This window comes from Pinus tabuliformis, chromosome 4_1, assembly GCF_031772625.1.
Source record: "Pinus tabuliformis cultivar Carrire ecotype Pingquan chromosome 4_1, CPIR1, whole genome shotgun sequence".
NCBI classification, from domain to species: Eukaryota; Viridiplantae; Streptophyta; class Pinopsida; order Pinales; family Pinaceae; genus Pinus; species Pinus tabuliformis.
Window position 1 is genome coordinate 97055405 of NC_142303.1, and position 23252 is coordinate 97078656.

Consider the following 23252-nt stretch of genomic DNA (forward strand, 5'->3'; position numbering starts at 1 on the left):
GACTTCTGCCGATGCAATATTGCGATCGCTCCTCCGCCGTCCGATCAGTCTCGACAAGATCCAACGGCTCACATTTGTTTGCTCCCGCTTCCGTCTCATTCCTCTCGCCAAGAGATTGCTGCCGTCCATTCTCTTGATCCAGCGGCTGATATCTATTTCTGTCATGCTCATTTGTCCGCCATGTAGTCTTTGTGTCCTTGACCTATATCATGCTTCCGAAGGACAGAGGGGGCCAATGTTAGTACCCGGTGCATTTCATCTCCAACCACTACATTCAAGAAATAGAATGGTCGAGAATGAGAAGGACCATCCTCGAGTGGATCATAGCATTTATCAGTTATGGGGCTTCTTTCATACAACACTCCACCTGCTCGAGAAGGACAACAAAGCACTAGAGAACATCAAATTTATTTATTAAAGCAAGCAGATTGTAGCAGAGACTCCATCAGAGAGTTAAAGCGGTTGGTGGTCCATTATGACCCCTCCACGCATATAACAATAGAATATATTTGTAAAGAAACTCTATATATACCCAGAAAATAGATGTAATCTGGGAAATGGGTTGATGTTGTTGTTTTGATGTAAGGTTCAACTTCCGGAGACTGTAACTACTTTGATACTTGCAGCGTCTGGTCTTCATTTTCAGCTAATACAAGCTTCTTTTACTGTTAATTGCGCACTTTCCATTTCTACTCTGTTCTAGGTTGTGCATGTTATGCATTTGTTCATGTGCTCTTGATATTTAGCATTAGAAGGGCTATCATCCCACCTCTGTGTTGAAGTCTAGTATGTATCATTGAATGTGTTATGCAGGTTTCTGTTTACTTAATGCCAGAGAGCTGTCATCCTGTCTGTGCATTAGGAAATAGATTTGTAGGCCTTTTCACTGGGTGCAGCCAGCCATCACATGGTCTTGTGCATCTGCTAGTGTGGTCAGTATTCTCCATGTTCACCTAATCCTCCAACTGTGAGTAATTGTGGTCTAAAGCCTTGTAGTCTGGGGGTGTTCACCCATGTCTGGAGTTAAGCATAGTAGAAGTGGTTATCTGGCTTGGACAAGCATCATTCATTCCATTCATCCATTTCCAACATTTTGTTGAGTATGTAATGTTCCCGAGCATCTTTGAGATACAACCTAGGAGAGTTTCTTGGGGTGATAACAATTATTATAAAATTTCCATTCCCTGATTTTTGTTCATAACATTGCAATTTCCATGTTGAAATGGAAATCTATTTGTAATTTTAATAGTGTTTATACTCTTATATGTCAATTACTAAAATAATGTTTAAGCTAGAACATTTTAATCATGTTAAAAAACTGTTTTAAACCAGATCCATTTTAAGATCTAGAACCATTCTAATAAATGCTGAAACATCTTTATAGTTAATTTTCGATAGTTTTTAATTAGGTTTGAATATTTTACTTTTGAATAGTTTGGATTTAACTTAAATTATATTTAATCTTATAGTTTTGGTATTTCCATGCGTATATTCATATTTAGTTTTGAATACTTATGGCTTAATCCATGTGAGCTTTACGTTTGGAAAGTTTGATGCAAGGACGTTTAAATTTTCAATGGAAATAATGGCAAGCTTGATGAAATGAATTGGCCAGATTAAACATTTTATAGCTTTCCATGTGGATCCTGATGTTTGAAAAGTTTTTATTTATCCTTTAATATATAATTTATATGGTCGCAGATAACATAGACCTAAGTAAGGAAATGTCTTTATGCCAACATCTCTTTAGAACGTTGCTTTTAATGTATCCATTTGCCTAGAGAGCTCAGGAGCCGATTATATATATATATATATATATATATATATATATATATATATATATATATATAAGTTGTGATTTAAGTTAGCATTATGTTTAAAAATAGCAATAAATCAAATTATATTCAGAAGAGAGAGGTGAGAGAGGTGAATGAATGTTGAGGTTTTCATAATATCAAAATTTGCAAGTATTATATACATATATAACCTGTGATTTAAGTTAGCATTATGTTTAAAAAATAGCAATAAATTTAATTAGAAAAGAGAGGTGAATGAATATTGAGGTTTTCATTACATCAAAACCCGTAAGTATTAGTAAATTTCCAAATTATTATGATTATTTTGTTGAAGATAATGGAGAATATGTAAATCTCTAGAGATTCAGTTCACTAGAGCCTTAGATTAGGAATTAGTTCCTACTTTTAGGCAGTTGTTCTAACTTCCCTAGATGTGTGAACACTATATATATTTTTTATTGTATTATGATTCGTTGTAGAGCGTTCTGCTAGAGGAAGTATCCAGGTGGAGCTCCTCACCTATGAGTTATCCAATTCATCAATAAAATTGATTCTTCAGTTTGTTAACATGGTATCAAAGCTGTAGGTTTGAGAGGGTCTGCAAATCCCTGAGTGGGGAACTGGTGTGAAGAACGCTGGCATGGTGAGAAGGCTGAGAAGCAGCACAATTTCCCTTTTTAATTTAATTCATAGTAATCATCGCTCCTTCTAAAGGAAAGGTAGCACTGACCATCGCGGATTCAAAGGGGAAAAGGGCGATGGATGTTGCTTTCCTTAGAGCAAATCTGTCCATCACTCCCAAAAATCACGTATTTGAGAGTGAAGATCGCGATGATATCTGTTCATTGTAGTTTGACTGTGGATGGTGACCACCATGTGCGAGCGAAGATCCTGCATTTAATATCCTAGGCATCTGATTTGGTGGACAATCTCTGTGAAAACAAAATTGATAGGTCATTCATGCAGAGAAGATCTCATTGACCGCGTTGTTGCTTGACGTCGGCATTTCGGGTAGCTAACGAACTACAGTGAAGTGGTTATAGAGTAGAAAAACGCATTCAAGGGGATGGTAATGTGGCCGATCTCTTTGTCGCAGAACGAAGCGTTGACTTAGACTGCGATCTCCAGAAGTAGGCGGCCTTGCGGTAAGACGACCTCATTGAGAGTGAACTTCATAGCGTGGTTCCAGTTGGGATCGTTATTGTGGTTGAAGAAACTAGCGAATAGAGGATTCGTAGATAGCAACATTGTTTGCGCTATCAACTAAGGAGGAGATCTATTCTGTTGTTGCTCATTGACAATGTTGAAGGAGAGAGAAGGCCTGAGAGGCGTTTTTCTTTGTCAAGAAAAGAATTGAGACTGCATTCGGTCATGAATCATGCAAAAGAGAGCCGTCGAGGGTGCTATCGATTGGTGGAGGCTGAGGGTGTTTCTCCAAGTAGAGGACACAAACCCAAATCCCCTGCCCTACTCACAAAATCGGAGAGGAGTCGTGTTGTGTCATAGTGGAAGCATGGTGTGAGGTGCAAGGGAAGCATGGTGTTATGTGTTGGCTACATGGTGCTGCTCTAGGTGCATGGTGCTGCTCCAGGTGCATGTTGCGTGTTGCTCCACATGTGAGGCCGAGGGTGGCCATTTACAGGCACGAACCCACAATTGCCTAATTAGAAGTTAAACCCTTGAGGCCGAAAAACGGTGGTGTTGGGAGGCCGTGTAAGGCTCTCATTATTGTTTTCCTTTAACAAAAATTGGGGTTTCAATAATTTTTTTGTTTAAAAAAAAAATTCATGGGCACCATACATTCAAAAAGGGAAGAGGGTTTTTTTTTAAAGGGATGTTTTTTTGTTTTTGTTTTAAAAAAACAAAGGGTTTCTTTTGTAATTGAAGGTTTTTGAATTGGGGCAATTTTTTTTAAAATTGAATCTTCGGATCTGGGATAGATCTGGTTTGCTGGAGATCATTTTTTTGTGTTAAGATGAACAATTAGATGGCAGAGGCCTATCTGAACAAGAGCAATAAGCTCGACGGTTCCAATTATTCCAATTGGAAATTTAAGTTGCAAACCCTGTTGGAGGGCAAAAACGCATGGATGATCACAAATGGTGATGAGTTGAAGGCAAGCCTAGCTACAGGTGGAACAATAGCAAAAATCCAAGATTGGGAAAATAGGGAGAACAAGGCAAATGTGTTGCTCGAATTGTCTGTGAAAGATTGCATTATTCCTCACATTCGAGATTGTAAAGCTACAATAGACATTTGGACAAATCTCAAAGATTTGTATGCGATCAAGAACACAAATCGCCTACTATTTATAAAGAGAAAGATTCTATCCATTAAAATTGAGGAGAATGAATCAGTAGCAACATTCATCTCTTGTATTAAGGAGCTTAAGACAAAGCTAGGCGACATTGGAAAAATAGTATCAGACACTGATTTGGTCACTATTACCATGAATGGTATGACTAATGAATATCAGATGCTCATCACTGGGTTGAATGCGAGAGAAAAAGTCCCGAAGTTCAAAGAATTGATAGGGATCCTAATGTAGGAGGAAAGGCGAATGAACCTGAAACCCCAGAGCTCAGATCTTTCCCTAATGGCAAAGAAGAAGTCCTTTAGAGGAAAGACAAATGTAGCACACAAAAGCGGAGGAACTCCACAAAGAAAGCCACCTCCATCTCAAGGTATATCTCCAAATAGAAGTGATTCAGGACCAAAATGTTTTTATTGCTGTAAATTTGATCATATGGCTAAACATTGTCGAAAGAAGAAGTTTGATGAAGGTCAACAGAGACATAAGAATCGTGCATGCCATCATGCTGATGCAGATCAAAATTTGAATATCAGATTTTTCGTATTTGATTTTGCGCTATCAATTAAGGAGGATGAAGCAGAAATCTGGTTCATGGACTCAGGAGCCTCCTCCCATATGACAGGTAAGAGGCAATGGTTTAAAAATTTTAGAGAATCCAGCACTGGTACGAAGGTCTACCTTGGAGACGATACAGGGTATGAAATCAAGGGATATGGTGATGTCCCTATCATACTACCTGATGGAAACATTAGGCATATTCATGATGTTATGTATATACCCAGGATTAAAAAGAACCTGATTTCTATATCTAGAATAACAGATCAGGATCTTAAGGTAGAGTTCTTTAAATCTCATTGTGTAATTAAAGACATGCCGGATCGGATGAAGTCCATTGCAACATGTGCATGTATAGGAGGATTGTATAAAATGGATGTTAGAAGTTCGTCACATCAAGCGTTGGCATCATCAGCCATGTCTGCAGAGAATCTCTGGCATCAGAGATTTGGGCATATAAAATTCAGTGACCTACTATTTCTTAAGAAAAAAGGTATGGTGAATGGTATTCCTATTTTGAAGAGTATGCATGTTGACTATGAAGCATGTGCCCCTGGTAAATTACATGGAGATGAATTTCCTGCTATTGTTTATAGGAAGCAGAGGGATATACTTGAACTTGTACACATTGATCTATGTGGGCCAATGCATATAAGGTCGTTAGAAGGGGCCTACTATTTTCTTATTTTTGTTGATGAATGTACAAAGTTCACTTGGGTGTATTTCCTTAGGCAGAAAATTCATGCTTTTGAATACTTCGAGCAATTCAAAACTATGATTGAGAAGCAAACAAGAAATTTCATCAAAATTCTTTGCTTAGACCAAGGTGGAGAATTCAAGAAGGGTGACTTCATCAAATACTGCAAAGAACACGAAATACAACAACAGTTCACAACACTTTACAGTCCTCAGCAAAACGGGGTTGCGGAAAGGAAAAATAGAACCCTCGTGGAGTGTGCCTGTAGTATGTTGAAAGGTAAGAATCTGACCAATGGTTTTTTGGCAGAAGCTGTAAACACTGTAGTGTATCTTAAGAATAGGAGTCTTACTAAGTGTTTGGATTATAAAACTCCTTTTGAAGCATTGTTTGGGTTCAAGCCTCCAGTAAGTCATCTTAGATTCTTTGGATGTAAGGCTTTTGCTCATGTCCCGAAAGAAGATAAGAAGAAGTTAGATTCAGAAGACATTAAGTGTACTTTTGTTGGATACTGCATTGAATTGAAGGCTTATAAGTTGTTTAATCCTTCGAATCACAAGGTGTTTGCAAGCAGAGATGCAGGATTTCATGAACATGTAGATGATGGGAACCCTGTTCGTAGTGATGAAGAATGACATATTCCCTTACTGTTAGAAGAAGGTGATGAAACAGGGGTCAGTGAGCAACAACAAAAACAACGGCAACACCAGCAACAAGAGAATGAAGAAGTGGCTGATCAAATCATGTTTGAAACCAATCCGCAGAGGGGAGGTCAAAAAAGGTTTGAAGCCACTCCACCACTCAGAAGATCAAGCAGGCAGATACAATTGCCAACCAGATACAGGGATCATGCACTCATTACTGGTATGTTGAACACTGCTGAAAATTATAATTTTAATGGAGCTAGTAAAATTAATGAATGGAGGGAAGAAATGCAAGAGGAATATTAATATATCATTAAAAATAATACATGGCATTTAGTTCAGCTTCCTGAAGGCAAAAAACCCATAGGGTGCAGATGGCTATACAAATTAAAGTTTAAAGCAGACAGATCTATAGATAAATATAAACCTAGGTTGGTCATGTTATACTCATATACCAATAGGTGTCATATTTCATGATTGACTGATTGAGCTCTGTAATATGTTCATCCCTTTCCTTGTTGCAAAGGTTTTCCATATTATCAAAAAATAAAATAAAATTAAAAAGTTTAAAAAATGTAAAGAGGGTATGCCCTAAAAGAAAAATCAAAGGGTAAAAAGAATATATGGTAAAAAAAGTGAAAGAAATGAACCCCAAACAAAAATAGACCAGGAAAGTGTGCAAGTCCAAAAAGCCACTACTTTTCCATTTTCTATAAATAAAGCATTGTGTGCAGTTTGTTGAACTTTTGCCACAACTGATGAATGGCCAAACAACTTAATCTTGGCTAGTTCTTGTTTGAATTTCTTGTTTTAGAGATAGAGAATAAATTTGACCAAACTGTTTAATCTTGGTAGATAAGCAGATAGGTAGAGAAACAAAGGAGCTCAACAGTTTAATTTGAGCCCTTGGATGAAATAAGGGCAGACTTAGGTAGGCTTACCATGCAAAGAAAAGAAAAGTTGATGAGGGTTTTCCAGTCTAAGTGCACCTAAAAAGAGAGAAGAAAAAATGTTAGGTAAAGTAGGCTGGGTAGGTACATAGTGTTGCAGACTGAGACTTGTGATAGATTCTGTCTCTCAAAGTGTTAATCTTACCTCTATCACAAGTGCTATGGCAAACATTACTCTTGAAGCAGCTCAAGCGAGGCAGATTCATAACTAACTTCCCTTCATGTTTCTTCCCCAAATCATTTACTAATTCCCCCTCAAATATTAAGATCTTCTTAATATCACTCATCTCATTTCATAAACCCCTTTTCACTCCAAAAAACCTAAGTTTTAATGTGACTTGTGAACATTGGCTTAGCACTCAAAATCATTTTTCATATTAACTCTGACTTTATTATATAAATCCCATGCAAAGTCATTATTACCCCATCCCGTATTATGTATATATAACAAAAACTCCGATATTTTAATATTCCCTCCCCCGGTTAGTTATAATCATAGTCACTATACAAATGTAGATTGATAAGTTCATCTAAAGCTTATTAATAACCTTCCGCCGCGCTCATAAGGAGTTAATTAACCGCTTGGGTTAATTAATAACCTAACCCCGCAGAGCAATAAAATCCACCTGGATACAATTAAAAACATTAATTTATTGTGTCGGGCCCGCACATTAACCCTCCGCCATCTCCAATGAGCGCCCATCGTCCGATCTACCCCTGTTCATCTGACGACCTACGATCATTTCGCACCACCCTCAACTACCGAGCTTTAACTCCTGGGGAAACGATGGTTTTGGCGCCGTACCTTTGCCACGCGTCATGCACCCGCTATGCTCGCTCGCCCTCCGTCTGATACCGCCCAGCCCCAAAAATGGTGTGGGCAAAACTGCTTACCACCCCCCCCCCCTGGACGTCATCCGCTTATGTCAGCTGTCCTTTGCTAACATCATCCTACCACATCACCCGCCACATCATTTATCCTGTACCACCACTGATGTCATCCGTCCTTCAAGTCATAAATTCCCGCCAAAATTCATTTTTGTTCAATAAAAGGGAAAAAGGATCATTTTGTTATGTTTTTCTGCATATAGTGCCTGCGCGCTCCAGGTATGAAATTGACCGTAATCAAATATGTTAGTTTCAGACTGCCTCTGGACCAGAAAAGGCTCCATCAACGAGCTTGCTGACTTTGCCGACCCACCATCTTATAGCTTCTTCCTCCTCAAACTCAGTTAAAAGAAAACCGAGGGGCTTCCGAGCTCACAGAAAGAAAGAAAAAGAGATATACAGGGATATTTCGTTACCCTAGCCAGCCGACCTTCAGAAACATAAAAGGCCAAAGGAAAAGCGATGAACAGGTGTCATCTCAGCATTAAAGAGCATCAAAACAAGTCAAAGAGTATCATTTCAAGCATTAAAGTGTATCAGACGAGCATTGAAGAGTGTCAGAGCAGGCTTAACAGCAGCAGATAAGAGTTGAGGAGTAGCAGATCAGAATTAAAAGGCCCATTTAATATGAACAGTCGGCGCAGAGCTACTATAGGACAGCTGCAAGCCGAACCCTAAAGGCTTGCATCCAGCACAACATTAGATATTTTTTCCTAGCTATTTCTATCTCCACTTGTAAACTATTTTTAGGTTAAAACTAGATTTTACCTTAGAGTTATTATGAGCTATTGTTTGTACATATTTTGTTGTATAAATACCCTCTTCATTAGAGTTTTGAAGAGGTTGGGTATGTGTAGATTTTCTAGACTCTGCTATAATATTGAATATTTTGAATACAAAGCTGTTGGAACCAACGGTTGTCTGGCCTACTGGATGAAGAATTGAGGCAGAAGACTTGTCACAGAATTCTTGAATCAACCTCCAGATCAATAAGTCCCTTATATCTTGTCTTTTACAGTTTTTTGGTTTATTATATCATCTGTGTTTCATAATCTGAATGATAAAGAAAAAGGTAAATTAGAATTTTCTTGACTGCACTCTGTATTCAATCTTTGTTATTCTCTGTGTTTTCTTCAGAATTAGTATAAACAGTGAATTCTTAATTGCTCATGTTTTCTGATTCTCTCATCTTGTTTATTTACTAAGGAATTCTTAACTGCTCCTTATCACTAATCATCCATTTTCTCTCTTTCAATATGTTGAAGGATTCTTAACTACCCTTCACCCATTGGAGCCCATTCCATCTGCTTCAAGTCTCCATTTGCTCCCTGTTTGACTACCTTGCTATGTGATGCCATCCTCTATTAGAAACCAAATCCAGAAAGCCTTCTTCTTTGACTCCATCATGCCCAATGGACTGAACTATTCTATTTTACCTCACTGCTCTATTGAATCTCACCACCCAAACTCAAAACAAAACCATTGAACTTCATAACTAGCCTAATACCTTTAAACAAACAAAGCTAAATCATAAAGAGAGAGCCCTCTCTGGATACAGTTTGGCTAGATTCTGTATCTAAAAGATTGGTTTGTGGTTACCTCGGCCGTATTCCCTTTCTTATAACTTTTGGGAACAATTTGAGTGATAACATCATTGGCGACTCCACTGGGGACCTGAATAATTATTTGTTACGATTGTTTATTTCATTAAGCTACAGCTGGAGCCTGAAGTTAGCCAGGTAGCCTTTGAAACTGCTTTTGCTTTGCAATTGCAGAAGTAAATGAATGTTGCTTCAGTTTATCTCCGGTCTAGCTTATGAACTGAATAGTTGGTTTCAAAGACTTTATCAGTCCCTCTTTTTAAATAAATCTTTAGGAAAGTTCAAAACTCCCACATCTAAAACCTCCTAGAAGAGATTGTTAAAGTTGTATTAATAAACTATTTCAAGAAAAAACCAAAAACACACCTAGAAACTGGCTTCAGAAATGATTCATTACACCAGATCAAATCCTGATCCTAATCCCCCAGCTGTGTTTGAAAATCCTAATCTGATTCCTAGGATTCTTAGAAGACAAGAGAACCAAGAAAATTCTGCTAGTTTACACCTTGACAGACATTTGTAGAAATCCATTCGATCTGAGCTTACCTTTTAAAGAACACCAAACCTTTCTGTGATTTCTACAGCTTCTCCAAGTTCACCATCAGCACTTCAAGCCACCCTTTCCACTCCTCCATTTACATCACACATTCCCATTGTTATCCATACTCCCCCAATTGTCACAGTTATTTCTGCAATCATGGCAAACCGATATACTCCCCTAAACTTACCTGCAAATCCAGGGGTTATGCCCCAAGGTTATGAAAGTAAAATCACCTATTTTGATGGTACTAGCACTTACACAGCTCAACAACATACCAAGAAAATGACCAACTATTTTGAAAACTATGAGATTGATGATGATGATGTTAGAATGAAAGTATTTGTTCAGAGTTTAACTGGAGATGTTAGAACTTGGTTTAGATCCCTCCCTACAAACAGTATCAATGACCCACAAGCTCTTTATCAGACCTTCTTGAACATATGGGAAAATAAGAAAGATCCTCTCCACATTTTATCAGAATATGAAAACCTAAGAAGAGGCACACAAGAAACTGTCCAAGACTACTATACCAGATTCAATAATGTCTACAATTCTATTCCTCAGAATCTCATACCTCCTCCAGATTTGGCCTTGATTAATTTCCATGATGCATTTGATTCTGATATGGCATACCAACTTAGGAAAAGAGCTCCTCGAAACTTAGAAGAGATGCAGAGTGTAGCTGTCAGCATTGAGGCCAATCTGATATCCAAACGATCTAGAGCCAGAGCGGAAAGAAGAACACCTTTCAAAGGAGAACTTTCTGCCTTTGAATAGAAATTAGATGCCATTATTAAAGGAATGGACAGACTTTGAAATAGAGTAGAAACAATTGAGAAAAAATCCCCTTGGGATGGCCAAACAAACAATATTGGGAGAAATCCAAATTTCCGGAAGAACCAAAATACTAACACTAGAAAGACAGGGCCTGACCAAAATGTTAGGCCCCCATTTCAAGAAAATTATGCTGAAGCCTCAACTTCTGATGAACCAACAGAAGATACTTAAATTAATTTGATGGGACTCAACAATGAACAACAAGTTTTCTTGACCCAAGAGGATCAAGAAGCTCACATTGTGAAACAATTCCAAACTCAGTGAGGTGAAACATTTGAATTTAGGGAGGGATATGATACAACCATTTATGAAGTCCACAAACAATAAAATTTGAGGAGCAGAAGAATAGATGTCCCTGAAATCATCAAACAGAACGATACCAAGCAGCCTGACAAAGGTAAAAGCAATAACCCCCCTGTACATCTTCTTTCTAAAACAGATCCTAACCCTGTTAATCCAATTGTTGAAGATATATCAGATAATCAAATACCTAACAAACAACCTTCCACTTCCATTCCTACTAAAGAAAAAGAAAAAGAGCCTCTAGAACTTGATTTGGAAACAACTTCAGCCCATAATCCCACTCCTGAAGAGAAGAAAAACACAGAAAATCCAGCTGTCTGAAATACAAAAACTCAGACCGAAAAACCTTTTAATCTTGAGACAAAAGTAGGCAAACTAAAGATAGTTGTTCCATTATCAGAATTAGCTAAACATGATGTCTACAGAAGTCAAATCAGCACATCACTCAAAATTTCTGTAAATGAAGATTCAGTAAACGTTTTTGAGGACCAGCCTGAATTGATATTTGGCCCTGAAGTAAATGGAAAAACAGCAGAGGGACAAGTTCCTCCTTTCTATGTGGGTTTAAACATACATGATAAAATACTCCATAATGCTATGTTCTATTCTGGTGCCTCTCATAACTTAATGCCTAAATCTGTAATGGAGAGACTCGACCTTGACATCACCAGGCCATATAAAGACCTTTTCTCTTTTGATTCAAGTCAGGTCAAATGTTTAGGTTTAATCAAAGACTTATGTGTGTCACTAGTCCAATATCCTGCTAAAACCATCTTAATGGACATAGTAGTAGCTGATATTCCACCTAGGTATGGTATGTTATTTTCCAGATCTTGGGGTGCAAAGCTTCAAGGATCTTTACAGTTAGACATGTCTTACGCTACTATTTCAGTGTTTGGTCAACCCAAGAGACTATACAGAGAAACCTTAATGAAGTATGTAGTAAGTAGTCCAGAGAAACCTCAAAATTTCCCTATCTATTCAGTACATTCAGATATGGATTCTTTTATCCTTTGCAATGTTGAAATTGATCCCCCACATACAATGAAAAGTCTGGCAGATGAAACATAAAAAATTGCAAATGAGAAGTCTAGTGCTCGAATCCAAGAAATTTTGGAAAATCATGAAAAATCAGATGAACCAAAAGAAACAAAAAAACCAGATCTCCCTATTAAACAGATCCCTGAAATATCAGATCATAATTTCAAACATGAAATCATTTGGTACTTAGAATTTGATGGTTCTGTGAACAAATTAGGAGTAGTAGCAGGAGTTTGGGTGCACAATCTTGAAAGAAATCATGCTGAAGGCCATGCCTATAGGTTAAACTTTAGATGCACTAGTAATATGGTTGAATATGAAGCTCTCTTGCTAGGTCTTAAACTGGTCAAGAAATTGGGAGCAACTAGAGTGTTAGTCCTAGGAGATTCTGATTTAATTATTCAACAAATAAAAGGGAACTTCTTGACAAATGATCCCAGATTGAGAGAATACAGAGGAACAACCATAGAAATCCTTAACACATTTTTGGAAACTCAGCTTGCCAAAATCCAAAGAAAACACAACTTGCAAGCTCATAGCCTAGCAATTTTTGCCAGCACTTGTAAATTACCATTTGAACCAAATTATCAATTCACAACAGAAATTAGACACAAGCCAGCCATACCTGATGATGTGAATAACTGGAAGGTGTTTGACACTGATAAACAAATCAACAATTTTTTAACCCTAGAAGAGGAATTTTTCGGCATTAACATGGATGTAGATACAGTCAGTGAGTTTGATACAAATCAGATAGAAACAGACATTTCAGCAGAAAATGCAACTCAAATGCTTCATCCAACTAAATTTACCAAACAGAAAATGCAGGATCTTAAAGAAACATATGTTGATGAGATTATTGAAGGAGAATTTGAAGTTATAAATTTGAAATACAATCATTTGCCCAAAGGATTAACTCCTTCGGAAGATCTCTTTGATTTGAACGATATTCCAAAGAAACCCCAGATGGAACCTCCAAAAGTAGACATTGAAGACTACAACATAGGAACTAAAAAGAATCCAAGAATGGTAAAATTTTCCAAATCTTTGCCCCTTGATCAAAAGCTTAAGTATGTTGAACTGATCAAATAATTCCAAGATGTTTTTGCCTGGAGCTATGAAGACCTGAAATCTTATGACACCTCTATAATTCAGCATACAATACCCCTCAAGGAAAATAAAAAACAATTCAAACAAAATCTCAGAAGAATCAACCCTGTACTACTTCCTTTAATTGAAAAAGAAATCAAACGAATGCATGATGCAGGGATAATTGCACCAATCAAATTTTCAGAGTGGGTATCTAATTTAGTGCTTACTAGGAAGAAAACAGGAGAAATCAAATTATGTGTTGACTTAAGAAATGTAAACAAGGCTTCTTTGAAAGACAACTACCCTTTCCCTAAGATGGATCATATTTTACAAAGGGTAGTAGGTGCTTCTAGGATTTCACTATTGGATGGGTTTTCAAGTTTTAATCAGATTTTGGTTCATCCTGATGACCAAGAAAAGACCGCATTTACAACACCATGGGGTACATTCAAATATGTTAAAATGCCATTTGGACTTAAGAATGAAAGGGAAACCTTTCAACGAGCAATGGACATAGCTTGTGCAAAAGAAATTCACGATTTTCTGGTTGTATATCTAGATGACCTCACTGTGTTTTCTAGATCAGATCAGCAACATTTAGATCATTTGAGACAAGTTTTTTTAAAATGCAGACAGTATGGTATTTCATTAAATCATAAAAAAACTTTGTTTGATCTAGAAGAAGGCAAACTGTTATGCCACATCATCTCCAAAGATGGCATCAGAATTGATCCTGCTAGAATAGAAGCTATTATGCAAATAACCCACCCCAGAAATGTCAAAGAACTTCAAGCTTTCTTAGGGAAGATTAACTTTTTGAGAAGATTCATACCTAATTTGGTTGAATTAATTAAGTTGCTAAACAACATGTTAAAAAAGGATTCAAAGGTCAAATGGACAGTAGAAGCCAAATAAGCATTTGAAGAAATCAAATTGACTTTGACTAGAACACCAGTCCTCACAAGTCCAAAGTTCGATAGAGACTTCATAATTTTCTCATTTTCATCAGAACACACTATAGAAGTTGTTTTACTACAGAAAGATGATCAAGGATGTGAAAAACCCATAGCCTTTTTCAATAAAGCACTTAGAGATGCACCTCTGAATTACAAAATGTTGGAAAAACAGGCCCTTGCACTTGTGTAAGCTATTCAAGACTTCAGAGTCTATATATTGTACTCCCATGTAGTAGCTTATGTACCAAATGTTGTTGTCAAAGACATCTTGACTCAGGATGGAATTGAAGGCAAACGAGGCAAATGGATAGCTAAAATATTGGAGTATGACATTGAGATAAAACCTACAAAGCTTATAAAGGGACAGAGGTTGGCTAAACTCATGACTAAAACAAACTTTCAAGCCCTGGATATAAATGAACTGGATAATGAACAGGAGATGGTGACTCCACAAATCAACCAAGCCTTCTTAGAATCACCTTGGTATGCTGATATAATTCATGTATTATTAAACCTACAGGCTCCTACAGGGTTATCCAGAACAAAGAAAAGGTTTTTAAAGATGAAAGCTTCAAAATTTTGTATTTTAGATAATGGTCTTTTTTGGAAAAATCATGAATGTATTCTATTGAATTGTTTAATAAAAGAAGAAGCTGACGGAATTCTCAAATAATTTCATGCAGGGGACTGCGGTGGACACATATACTAGAAATCAACTGCAGACAAAATCCTAAGGGCTGGATTTTACTGGCCAACCTTGTTCGCTGATGTAAATAAATTTGTCACTGCTTGCCACAAATGCCAAATTTTTTAAGGCAAAAGGTTAATGTTACCCTTACCCTTGAGACCAATTTCCACCGAAAATCCCTTTCAACAATGGGGTTTGGACTTCATTGGAGAAATACACCCTTCCTTTTCTGGCCAACACAAATGGATTCTAACTGCCACAGACTATTTCACCAAATAGATAGAAGCCATTCCTACTAGACAACCCAATGATACAATGATTATAGGATTCTTAGAGACCAACATATTGTCTAGATTTGGCTGTCCTGAAAAGATCATAACCGACAATGCCGCTGCCTTCAAGTCCAAGAAACTGATAAATTTCTACAGCAAATACCATATCACTTTGGGCCATTCCATAGCCTATTACCCTCAAGGTAATGGTCTAGCTGAGTCCTCCAATAAAAGCCTGATCAATATTATTAAGAAACTGCTGGAAGAGAACAAGAAAAACTGGCACAAAAAGCTTACAAATGCACTATGGGCAGACAGACTTACTACAAAGAGATCTATTGGAACTAGCCCTTATGAGCTAGTTTATGGCATGGAGGTTGTGTTTCCTTCATCTTTAGGGGTTCCTGTAATGAAATTGCTGTAAGAAGCTCAGGTGGGACCAAATGACATTCAAAGGAGAATAAATCAAACCATCCATTTGCAGCAGACTAGAGAAGGAGTGTACCAAAGATCCCAATTGTTACAAGAAAAACTCAAGAAAATATTTGATAAAAGGGCCAAAGCAGAAGACTTCTACATTGGAGACAAAGTTCTAAAGTGGGATTCCAGGAGAGAAGACAAAGGAAAACATGGGAAGTTTGACTTCCTATGGAAAGGACCATTTATCATCCAGGCATTGCAAGGGAACAATACTTACTTTCTGAAGAGCCTGGATGGTACAGAAACAGAAGAAGGACCAGTGAATGGTTGAATGCTGAAACATTACTTTGATCCAGTTTTTTGATGTATTCTGACTCTAACATGTACATACTATATCCTAAATAATGTCACAGGGTTGATTGGATAGTAACTTGCTGCAATTGAAGCCCGAAGAGAAGGCCGTAAGCTTCACAAGTGTGCTATCATATATACAATAAAGAAACCAGCAAAGGGAATATTTCAGAACACAATCCAAGTTATTCATAAGGCCATCTGACCTACTGTTCTTGACTTTCCACCAGGGAAAGCCATCCCCAAGTGGAGCCACTGTTATACTCCTATACCAATAGGTGTCATATTTCATGATTGACTGATTGAGCTCTATAATATGTTCATCCCTTTCCTTGTTGCAAAGGTTTTCCATATTATCAAAAGAAAAAAAAAAAAAAGTTTAAAAAATGTAAAGAGGGTATGCCCTAAAATAAAAATCAAAGGGTAAAAAGAATATAATGGTCAAAAAAGTGAAAGAAATGAACCCCAAACAAAAACAGACCAAGAAAGTGTGCAAGTCCAAAAAGCCACTACTTTTCCATTTTCTGTAAATAAAGCATTGTGTGCAGTTTGTTGAACTTTTGCCACAACTGATGCATAGCCAAACAACTTAATCTTGGCTAGTTCATGTTTGAATTTCTTGTTTTAGAGATATATAATAAAATTTGACCAAACTGTTTAATCTTGGTAGATAAGCAGATAGGTAGAGAAACAAAGGAGCTCAACAATTTAATCTGAGCCCTTAGATGAAATAAGGGCAGACTTAGGTAGGCTTACCATGCAAAGAAAAGAAAAGTTGATGAGGGTTTTCTAGTCTAAGTGCACCCAAAAGAGAGAAGAAAAAATGTTAGGTAAAGTAGGCTGGGTAGGTACAATGTTGCAGATCGAGACTTGTGATAGATTTTGTCTCTCAAAGTGTTAATCTAACCTCTATCACAAGTGCTATGGCAGAAATTACTCTTGGAGCAGCTGAAGCGAGCCAGATTCATAACTAACTTCCCTTCGTGTTTCTTCCCCAAATCATTTACTAATTCCCCCTCAAATATTAAGATCTGCTTAATATCACTCATCTCATTTCATAAACCCCTTTTCACTCCAAAAAACCTAAGTTTTAATGTGACTTGTGAACATTGGCTTAGCACTCAAAATCATTTTTCATATTAACTCTGACTTTATTATATAAATCCCATGCAAAGTCATTATTACCCCATCCCGTATTATGTATATATAACAAAAACCCTGATATTTTAATATTCCTGCCCCTGGTTAGTTATAACCATAGTCACTATATGAATGTAGATTGATAAGTTCATTTGGAGCTTATTAAGAACCTTCCATCGTTCTCATAAGGATTTAATTAACCGCCTGGGTTAATTAATAACCTAACCCCGCAGACCAATCAAATCCTCCCCGATACAATTAAAAACCTTAATTTATTGTGTCAGGCCCGCACATTAACCCTCTGCCATCTCCAATGAGTGCCCACCGTCCGATCTGCCCCTGTTCATCTGATGGCCTACTATCATTTCGCACCACCCTCAACTACCGAGCTTTAACTCTAAGGGAAACAGTGGTTTTGGCGCAGTATCTTTGCCACGCATCATGCACCCACTATGCTCGCTCGCCCTCCACCCGATACCGTCTAGCCCCAAAAGCGGTGCGAGAAAAACTGCTTACCACCCCCCCGCTGATGTCATCTACTGACGTCAGCTGTCCTTTGCTGACATCATCCTGCCACATCACCCGCCACGTCATTTATCCCATACCACCGCTGACGTCATCCGTCCTTCAAGTCATAAATTCCCGCCAAAATTCATTTTTGTTCAATAAAAGGGAAAAAGGGTCATTTTGTTATGTTTTTCTGCATATAGCGCCACGCGTGCTCCAGGTATGAAATCGACCGAAATCAAATATGTTAGTTTCAGACCGCCTCCGGACCAGAAAAGGCTCCATCAACGAGCTTACAGACTCTATCGACCCACCATATTACAGCTTCTTCCTCCTCAAACATAGTTAAAAGCAAACCAAGGGGATTCCGAGCTCACAGAAAGAAAGAAACAGAGATATACAGGGATATTTTGTTACCCTAGCCAGCCGACCTTCAGAAACATAAAAGGCCAAAGGAAAAGCGGTGAACAAGGGTCATCTCAGCATTAAAGAGCATCAAAACAAGTCAAAGAGTATCAGTTCAAGCATTAAAGTGTATCAGACGAGCATTGAAGAGTGTCAGAGCAGACTTAACAACAGCAGATAAGAGTTGAGGAGTAGCAGATTAGAATTAAAAGGCCCATTTAAGACGACAGTCGGCGCAGAGCTAATACAGGACAACTGCAAGCCGAACCCTAAAGGCCTGCATCCAACACAACATCAGAGATTTTTTCCTAGCTGTTTCTATCTCCACTTGTAAACTATTTTTAGGTTAAAACTAGATTTTATCTCAGAGCTGTTATGAGCTATTGTTTGTACATATTTTGTTGTATAAATACCCTCTTCATTAGAGTTTTGAAGAGGTTGGGTATGTGTAGATTTTCTAGACTCTGCTGTAATACTGAATATTTTGAATACAAAGCTGTTGGAACCAACAGTTTTCTGGCCTACTGGATGAAGAATTGAGGCAAAAGACTTGTCATAGAATTCTTGAACCAACCTCCGGAACAATAAGTCTCTTATATCTTGTGTTTTAAAGTTTTTTGGTTTATTATATCATCCGTGTTTCATAATCTGAATGATAAAGAAAAAGGTTAAATCAGAATTTGCTTGACTGCACTCTGTATTCAGTCTTTGTTATTCTCTGTGTTTTCTTCAGAATTAGTATAAACAATGAATTCTTAATTGTTCATGTTTTCTGATTCTCTCATCTTGTTTATTTGCTAAGGAATTTTTAACTGTTCCTTATCAGTAATCATCCATTTTCCCTCTTTCAATATGTTGAAGGATTCTTAACTGCCCTTCACCCATTGGAGCCCATTCCATCTGCTTCAAGTCTCCATTTGCTCCCTGTTTGACTACCTTGCTCTGTGATGCCATCCTCTATTAGAAACCAAATCTAGAAAGCCTTCTTCTTTGACTCCATCATGCCCAATGGACTGAACTATTCTGTTTTACCTCACTGCTCTATTGAATCTCACCACCCAAACTCAAAACAAAACCCTTGAACTTCATAACTAGCCTAATACCTTTAAACAAACAAAGCTAAATCATAAAGAGAGAGCCCTCTATGGATACAGTTTGGCTAGATTATGTATCTACAAGATTGGTGTGTGTTTACCTCGGCCGTATTCCCTTTCTTACAACTTTTGGGAACAACCTGAGTGATAATAGGTCGCAAAGGGGTATTCCCAAAAAGAAGGTATAGATTACGAGGAAACCTTCGCCCCTATAGCTAAATTAAACATAATTAGAATGATTATTGCATTAGCTACTAAACAACACTAGAAAATACACCAACTAGATGCAAAGTCTAATTCTTAAATGGAGATCTGAAAGAGGAAGTATATCTAATGAAACGAGAGGGATTTGTCAAGAAAGGGGAAGAGCATTTAGTCTGCAAATTAAAGAAGGCTTTATATGGACTAAAACAGGCTCCCGGATCTTGGTATGACAAAAAGATTCATTCTTTCTTAAGCATGGGTATATCAAGAGCAAAAATGATCCTAACTTGTATACTGTGTATGATGATGAGGGTCAGATTGTATTGATTTATTTGTATGTAGATGATCTGATTATGACAAAAAGTGTAGACAAACTCATTGAATAAATCAAGCAGCAGTTATCATATATGTTCGAAATGAAAGACCTTGTAGAACTACATCACTTTTTGGGTTTAGAAGTCTGGAGAGATTCAGGCTAGACTTTCTTGTCCCAAGGTAAGTATGTCAAGAGTTTGTTAAACAAGTTTAAAATGGATTAGTGTAAGGCTACATTTGTACCACTCCAGCAAAACAACAAATTATAGGTTAATGATGGTTCGAAAGAGGCAGACACAACGTTGTACAGAAAGCTAGTTAGGAGTTTGATCTATTTAACTACAACTAGACCTGATCTGGCTTATGCAGTCAGTGTATTGAGCTAGTATCTGTCTCAGCCTCATGAGAATCATTAGATTGTAGCAAAAGGAGTGCTAAGGTATCTACAAGGAACCTTAGATTTTGGCATTTTATATTCTGATTCATTTGATGTTAGACTGGCAGGATCTACAGACTCTGACTGGGCAGGAAACTTGGACGATCGAAGATCCATTACAGGATACGCCTTCAACATTGGATCTAGGGTCATTTCATGGTGCAGTAAAAAGCAACATACTGTAGCCTTATCCTCGACAGAAGCAGAATATCAAGCCATGTGTGCAGCAGTATGTGAAGCAGTTTGGTTACGAAGACTTCTCCAAGATGCAGGGGAAGAGCAAATAGAAACCATGATTATCAAATGTGATAATCAAAGTTCTATCAATTTTGTTTATAATCCGGTGTTCCATAAAAACACCAAGCACATAGATACACAATTTCACTTTTTTCAGGGAAAAGGTGTAGTCAAAGGAAATATGTATTGAATACTGTAATTCATGTGATGATGTAGCTGATATATTTACTAACCCACTTGGTAGAATCAAGTTTGAATTGTTTAGGGAAATGTTAGGAATACTTGTGAACCCCTTTCTCCATTAAGGGGGAGTGTTGAAGATAATGGAGAATATGTGAATCTAGAGAGATTTGGTTCACTAGAGCCTTAGATTAGGAATTAGTTCCTACTTCTAAGGCAGCTGTTCTAATTTCCCTAGATGTGTGAACACTATATACATATATTTTTGTAAGATGATTTGATGTAGAGAGTTATGCTAGAGGTAGTCTCCAAGTGGAGCTCCTCACCTGTGAGCTGTCCAATTCATCAATAAAGTTGATTCTTCAGTTTGTTAACATATTTTTATGAGTGGTTCGAAAGTGGATAGAGAGTAGCAGTTAGTCCATGTAATTAATTCTCAATAAGGTGAGTGTGAAAATCCAACATCCCTCAAACTTAATAAAAATCCAACAATAAATATATTATTACGAGATGAAGTCAAATTATAAAGATATATATTTTATTTAATGACTATTAATATTTATCCAATTTTGTAATCTGAAAAAGTTTATTAAAAAATATATATTGTGTTTTTTATTTAATAACCTAACCTGATTAATACAAAATAAAATTACATTATTTTTTAAAACAACTTTAAAATATAAATATTATAAAAACAATAATTTAAAATCAACACTATTAAAACAATAAATAGTTTATAAAAATAACAAAATTTAATATAAATACTTTAAAAATATTTATAAAAATAATATTTTCACATCAAAATAACACAAATATTTCATAAAAGTAAACACTTTAATCTAAACATTTTAGAAGCACTTTTAAAAATTTAAACTTAAATATGTACACTTTGAAAAAATATAAACACTTAAGAAAAACTAAGAATAAATACTTTATAAGAAGTTGAAACCCCTTATAAAATAACAATCTCTATATATATATAAACACTTTTAAAATTAAAATTTAATATAAGCATTTCCAAAAATATAAATATAAACACTTTAAATTAAAATTTAATATACACATTTCAAAAAATATAAATATAATTTTTTTTTTAATAATTAAATAGTTTTTTATTTATATAATTAAATATGATGTATATTTATTGTTTTTGAAGATATAAGTATTATGTGTAAGAAGGTATGTGGTTCAAATCCCCTAAATTTATTTATGTACGCGAAAGGAGCATATATACATATTTAAAATTTATAATGGTAGTGATTAAAATTAGCTAAATATTATATGAGTATAAGAGTAACACAATTATTGATTCCTCTAAATAAATAATATTTATTTTATAATTGTATTATATAAACAATTATCATATAAATATTATTTTTTAATATATGAACATAAACCATTATTTTATAATCTTATTTTTTAATATATAAACATAAACAATTATTTTATAAATCTTTGGTTTTAATATATATACTTTCATATATTGATAATTTTATATAAATATTGTTATAATTTTTTTAATAATTAATTTACAAAATATTTTAAAAATAATTTATTAATAGTTTTATATATTAATTACATCTATCTAAATATTCAATATAGGCTTATAACTAATTTCTATAAAATAAATTAGCTTAAAATCATAATTAATTGATATTAATAAAATAATAAATATAATATTTAAAGAAATAGTGATTGTAATAGCCACTATTAACATTATGCTCAATAATATATCATGCTTAACTGAAATATAACATTGTTTCTCAATAATATATCAGTATATCATGCTCAAGTGAAATATAAATAGTCTTATGTGAACGAAAATATTATCTTGTTTGGAATGAAAATATTATCTTGCTTGTTAAATAAAAAAGGAATTACGAAAAGTAAGTATTTTCGAATTTCATGTAATTTTTTAAACCAATATAGATTTTTCTTAACTTCAGATGTATCAAGCGTTGAGAGGGATCAAATATTTTGAAGTGCAAACATTTTTCTTGAGTGAAAAACTTGAGGAAATGTTTGCACCTCGAGAGATTTGATCCCTCTCGACGGTTGATAGATCCGGAGTTAACATGGATCTAGGATGGTTTTAGTTGTGTGTGCCCAAGGAAAATCTATCGAACATATGGTTAATTTTATCAATAATATGTAATTACATCTAAGATTAATATAATCACTTTAAATATGTTAAGTATGTCTTAGATTTCTCTAGTCATTTTAATTTTAAATTTGCTTAGTTACCTCAATTTGTTGAGATGATATATATTGCTAATAACTTTAATGATGAAATAAAATTTTTGAATGGAAAGTGACAATGTAATAGTGTTTAACAATAGAAAATGGGAATAATAAAAATGTAGTCAATTACAAACAGTCTTCATTGTGATCAATCTCAAACTATTTTAGTGTACTATTCTTATTGTCACCCTTGTTAGTTTTGTCATCTTTTCATATCAATTATATGAAAATGACAGTTGAAATCGTAAACCATTTAAATCTTTAGCTCAAGTTATTGTAGTCTCTGTGTCCTTCCCTCTCTGTCTCCATCTATCTCTCTTCTTCCCTGTCTTCACCTTCCATCTATATCTCCTTTAAAAAAAAATACTCTCATTTTTCTTGCTTTTAGGAGCTTGATCTTGAAACGGTTGTAACTTTGTAATTTCAACTCTCCAAGGTCTGAAATTTTGTTCTGTAGTAATCCTCTTCATTTTATTTCCAATTCCACAAGCCATACTGAGATTGGATTCCTCAAGTTAAAGTTATGCCCAATCTCCCACGATAACCT

General features: G+C 35.8%; 1 protein-coding gene across 1 annotated transcript; it reads left to right on the forward strand.

The window, feature by feature from the left end:
• Positions 1-3783: 3783 nt before the first annotated feature.
• LOC149174395 (uncharacterized) lies at positions 3784-4344 on the forward strand. The gene has a single exon (XM_089420839.1). The coding sequence runs from the start codon at positions 3784-3786 to the stop codon at positions 4342-4344; it is 561 nt and encodes a 186-aa protein (XP_089276965.1).
• The last annotated feature ends 18908 nt before the right edge of the window (positions 4345-23252 follow it).

Excerpts from the sequence above, each read along its gene's own strand:
- LOC149174395 (XM_089420839.1), top strand. The coding sequence starts at position 3,784 with ATGGCAGAGGCCTATCTGAACAAGAGCAATAAGCTCGACGGTTCCAAT.